Here is a 5,085-nt window from a genome sequence, read left to right on the forward strand (position 1 = left end):
CAACCAAATATATTTATCATTTACATAAGACAGTGATTTAACATTTTGTGATTAATAAAATATTAATTATAACAACAATATTAATATGTTTTTTTTTCCAACCTTTTCGAGTGTGTGGTGGTGGTAATAACGTGACTGTCATTGTCATGTTCATGTATGTATGACGGACGAATATATTTGGGCCTTAAAAGGCCTTTTAAAAATCATTACAATGTCCCTTTGGGCTTCAGCATAATGGGCCCATTAGGCATCGACACGAAAGAGGTGAAGATTCCGAATCTGAGTCAGCGTTGAGACGAAGCTAAAATACATCACATTTAACTTTCTTCTCACCTTGCATTTCCATCGTTCAGCTTACGAGAACGCGAGGAAGAAGAAGAAGAGGACGACGAAGAGGAGGAAGAGGAAGAAGAGGAGAGAAGAGAAACCAGAACTGCGAGTTCCGATTTGCGCGTAATTGTTCCGATCTCCTTTTCATTCTGAGAAAATATCCGCTTGTTTGTAAGTTCTTCAATCGTTTATCTCTTCTTCGGTATCGTCGTTTCGTTTTTTAAGTTGGGTTCATCCTCCTGATCGGTCATCTTGTCCTGTATCTGTGGTATTTTTAACCCTGTTGGCAAATCAGATAGATGTCTTTTTCCTTGTAATTTCGTTTCTGGATTTTTGTTGGGTTACTGTGGGGATCTTCGAATTTGGGTTTTCTGTGGTCGGGTTTCGTTTGATTCGATCTGTTGTGTGGAAAGTTCGATAGCCAACCCTAATTAAAGACGATTCTTATGCTTCAAGTCTGCCGTCTTTCTAGTGTTAAGTTCACACAAGCTATGGTTTGATATATCGTGGGAATTGTGCGAGCAATGCTTGAATTTTGTTTCCCTGATGCTTTTGATGTCTAATCAATGTGTAGATCGATCTTCTATGAGATATATTAGATTGGGTAATGGAGATTGAAGACATTGATATATAGTTAATCTGTCTCTGGTTTGTATTGTAGTTGTTGAAGCCATGATAGGGTTATTCAAAGTGAAGGAAAAGCAAAGAGAACAAGCTCAGAATGCTAACCGAGGAGGGGGAGCTCCTGCCAAGAAGCAATCTGCCGGCGAATTACGTCTTCACAAAGGTTCCTAATTGTCAGTTTATCAATCCACCATCATTGTTTGTCCTTTAGGGTTTAGTATCGATAATCTTTGTCTGAAGTCTCGTGTGTTTTGCTTCCCTTACGAGCAGATATATCGGAATTGAATCTGCCAAAGTCTTGTTCCATATCTTTTCCGAATGGAAAGGATGATTTGATGCACTTTGAGGTGTCCATTAAGCCCGATGAAGGATACTACCAGTAAGGATCGACTTTTTCATCGGTTCTTTTTTGTCTCGTAGTCTCGAGAATCTACCCGGGAACTTACTCTCTCGCGTTTTCAAAATGGCAGAAACGGTACATTCGTTTTCTCGTTCCAGGTCTCTCATGTGTATCCACATGAAGCTCCGAAGGTTAAATGCAAGACCAAGGTGTGGGTTTATTCATGAAATTTCATCATTCGATTACAAATCTTGGATCTTTTCATTCATTTTCCTTGTAGGTCTACCATCCCAATATCGACTTGGAGGGAAATGTTTGCCTGAACATCTTGCGAGAAGACTGGAAACCCGTTCTCAACATAAACACTGTTATCTACGGGCTGTACCATCTTTTCACGGTAAATATTCTCGATGACCTAACTTGAAATATACCTAACCGATGATTCTAGTGTTTCTCGGTTGGTTTACAAGTCTTGTTTTCGCACAGGAACCCAATTGCGAGGACCCTCTGAATCACGACGCCGCAGCAGTTTTGAGAGATAACCCGAAATTGTTTGAGTCCAACGTCAGGAGGGCCATGTCGGGTGGATATGTCGGTCAAACCTTCTTCCCTCGGTGTATCTAAGTAAGTTCTTGATCAACTTTCAAGCAAGATAAGAGTTCTTATTCACCATTGTATCGGTTGAAGAATCTGCTTAGGAGAATGAAAGATATCAACTCGAATCATGTATGTAAACACTTTGATCGTTTCATTTGTGGGTATAGACATTTGCTGTTGTCTGCATTGTGTTAGAATCCGAGACAATGAGGTTCCAGGAGCAAAAAAGAATCGATCTTTACGTTTTCGAAACCCGTCACTACAATCTCAGATCATCTCGGTTTCTTTGGAACTAGCAATTTTAGCGTTTTCTCGGTCTTTTCGGAAGACGAGGTGCAACGGCGTGTAGCAGAGGCAACAGAGCCCGAACGGGACGGCCATCATTGACAAAAGCCCCTTTGATAAGGCCTCGGCTTCACGGGCAGATCCCTTGAGAGGATCGATGCCCTTAGAGTCGTACCCGAACATCTTCTCGGACAGAATCCCGACCAATGGCGCTGCAAAAGACGAGAACGACCCTTCGAGGGCACGGTCGAAGGCGTAGATCATCGTGCGATGCCTTGGGGGGACAACCTCAGCGAACATAGGAGCGTTCACGGCAGAACCGCACCAGGTTATGGTCAGACCCATCAGGAAGAGAGTGACCGAGAAGATGAAGTAACTGTCTGTGTCCTGTGGGATTGCTTTCAGGAGGATAATGGAGAATGGAATCCCCATGAAAGCACTGAACTGAGCACACATTACTCTGCCCGAATTCGGATACAAACCCGACATCTTATCGGCTATGATTCCGCCGATCAACGTACCTATTGCACCTCCAGTTGCGAAAACGCTGAGCAGAGCCGCCGTCTTGTTGTGATCAAACCCTGAAACCGATCGGGATAATGTTAATCTTCAAGATACGGGTTTGTTTCCGGGTTTTACGATATTCGAATTTCGAAAAAAACGATGCGTGATCCTCACCGATGAGTTCAAACCACATGGTGAAGAACACCATTGCAGTCCATGGAAGTGAACCAACGATCCCTTGCAAGACAATGATCTGAAAAGTCCGTACTTTCACGACAGCTTTGGTCGCTGCCCACGAGCTGTTCCAGACAGAGGTCGAAGTATTTTTCTTTTCCTCGCCACTGAGTTCAAAACCTTAACGGGTTCAAACCAAGAACAAGAGAAAAACTATGTCCTGATGCCAAGAATCCGAGAAGGGATGATTATTCTTTTTTACCTTTTAGTGTCGTGAAGGACGAGGCTCGTTGTTTTCTTCTTCGGGTCGACGACAAAGACAAAGACGAGGAATCCGATCAATGCGCTCAAGGCGGCCATCATTACAAAGGCGCATCGCCAGCCCTGCATTCCCCAGAATTCTTGACCGGCCATGACAGTTGCCACTACACCTCCTCCTATACCTCCAATCGTGCCGACGAGATTCAAAAAGCCGAAACCAGCTCCCCTCACTCCGTCCATATAGCTATCAGCAATGAACGATTGAAGCGCTGGTATAACAATCGCCAGTCCAAACCCGTTAACCGCCCTCCACAGAGCAACCTGATGGGAAATGAATCAAAACAGCGATTAATGTCACAGGATTCGAACCCGTCATTGCTTCGAGGATCGAGAGAGAGAGGTCGACCTGTAAGAAATACCGGCTTGCGCCTACAGCAGCAGTGGACAAGGCCCAGCAGAAGGTGCCTATGGCGAGAACGGTGGGGCGGTCATAGCTTATGACGAGAATGCCGGCTAGAGGCGAGGCCAGGCCCTGAACCAAGTTTCGGACGAAGGTGAGGTAGCCGAGATCAGAGGGGCCGGCATTGAAAGCTTCACTGACTTCTTTGTAAACTGATGGAAGAAGATTCTCATCTGCTCTCTCCATTACTGCCGCCATGTTTATGAGAATCAGAGAAATGGAAACTCCAAAGAGCTTTCTTGTTCTGTCCAAAACAACCTCACTCTTTCAACGAAGTTATAAGATGAACAGCAATTGATATCGTTCGTCTATGGACAGACCAGATTCCGGTAATGGATTCCCATGGAACTTGATTCCGTTCGAAATCTCTGTTCCATCGATGAAACAGATCTAACAAGTTACAACCCCGATTTCTGATCATTCGAGAGAGAGAATCATAAACAGAAAATCTCCGGCAGAGAGACGGAATCAAACAAGAACCGTTCCCATAAACACTAACGCTAATCGACAGGATTTGCAGAGAGTGTAAGAATCAGCGAACCAGAGGAAGATGAACACGGCCGAGAGAGAAAAAGTCAAAGAGCTTACTTCATGGTTGGTCGGAGATGGCGAGGGGACAGAGACGAACCCGGAGAGAGTTCGGACACGACCAAAGCTAAGCTCCCAAGAACCTGGAGCCGGAGATTTCCTGCATCTATGGCGGATCTGAATCCGACCCAACTTTTGTCGTCGCTGCAATGGACGTCCACCAACGTGAACAGCCGAACCGAAATCGATTACAGATTAAATTGAGATGATCGATCTTAGATTAATGGATAATTTTGGACTAAAGGGCAATTAGCTTATTGTCAAAATGATTATTATTTCCACGTCTCGATTAAAAAAAAAAATAGATCTTTATAATTTTTTGCAATAATTGTCGCTATCTTACGTCATACATATTTCCTTAGTATTTATCGGATAATCACATGTTTCGTAAGACGCAAATGAAGCACTAACGTATTACGTATACATATTATTTTTCTATATGGTTTATTCAAAATAATATATGATGTATGATTTTCATAGTTTTCGGTTTTATATCTTTAACAAAGTAACTTACTTGTAAGTGTAATGTAAACGCAATTATATGATGTAACTTACTTGTAAGTTGATCTTAATTAAGATTTTTTTTCCAACTTTCGAAAGGTAGAATAGAAACGTCATTATGACGAATAATTTATTTTGATCTTACAATAAATTAAAAAGATACGGTATCTCGAATACATGAAAACTCGCCGAAACTATCTATAAAAAAAACATATAAACATTCTTTACCAAAAAAAACATATAAACATTTATTTTATTTAACAAAAAAAAACATTTATTTACCAAAAACTTTACCAAAAAAACATTTCGAGTAATGGATAAAACGTGTAAGTTACAAAATCATGGACTGGTGGCCCATTAGCAAACACCAAATGTAGAAATCATGGGCCCAACTGAACCACTACGTCCCCCCCCCCCCTCC

At 42.3% G+C, this 5,085-nt stretch overlaps 2 protein-coding genes across 3 annotated transcripts; one reads left to right on the forward strand and one right to left on the reverse strand.

The window, feature by feature from the left end:
• Positions 1 to 305: 305 nt before the first annotated feature.
• Positions 306 to 2,071, forward strand: LOC104824939 (NEDD8-conjugating enzyme Ubc12-like). 2 transcript variants are annotated; one of them, XM_010557142.2, is made up of 6 exons: positions 306 to 453; positions 992 to 1,117; positions 1,225 to 1,333; positions 1,425 to 1,503; positions 1,575 to 1,691; positions 1,781 to 2,071. In XM_010557142.2, exons 2-6 carry the CDS (start codon positions 1,003 to 1,005, stop codon positions 1,916 to 1,918), a joined length of 558 nt encoding a protein of 185 aa, XP_010555444.1. In that variant the 5' UTR covers positions 306 to 453; positions 992 to 1,002; the 3' UTR covers positions 1,919 to 2,071. The 2 variants fall into 2 exon arrangements, with proteins under 2 accessions (XP_010555444.1, XP_010555442.1); XM_010557140.2 differs by having other exon boundaries at positions 307 to 501.
• On the reverse strand, positions 2,022 to 4,248 carry LOC104824938 (macrolide efflux protein A-like). The gene is made up of 5 exons (XM_010557137.2): positions 4,164 to 4,248; positions 3,522 to 3,819; positions 3,117 to 3,436; positions 2,855 to 3,021; positions 2,022 to 2,757 (listed from the first exon to the last, which is right to left on the reverse strand). The coding sequence occupies exons 1-5, from the start codon at positions 4,166 to 4,168 to the stop codon at positions 2,159 to 2,161; spliced, it is 1,389 nt and encodes a 462-aa protein (XP_010555439.1). The 5' UTR covers positions 4,169 to 4,248; the 3' UTR covers positions 2,022 to 2,158.
• Positions 4,249 to 5,085: the final 837 nt, after the last annotated feature.

Source organism: Tarenaya hassleriana, unplaced genomic scaffold (assembly GCF_000463585.1).
Source record: "Tarenaya hassleriana unplaced genomic scaffold, ASM46358v1 Cleome41, whole genome shotgun sequence".
Classification (NCBI taxonomy): domain Eukaryota; kingdom Viridiplantae; phylum Streptophyta; class Magnoliopsida; order Brassicales; family Cleomaceae; genus Tarenaya; species Tarenaya hassleriana.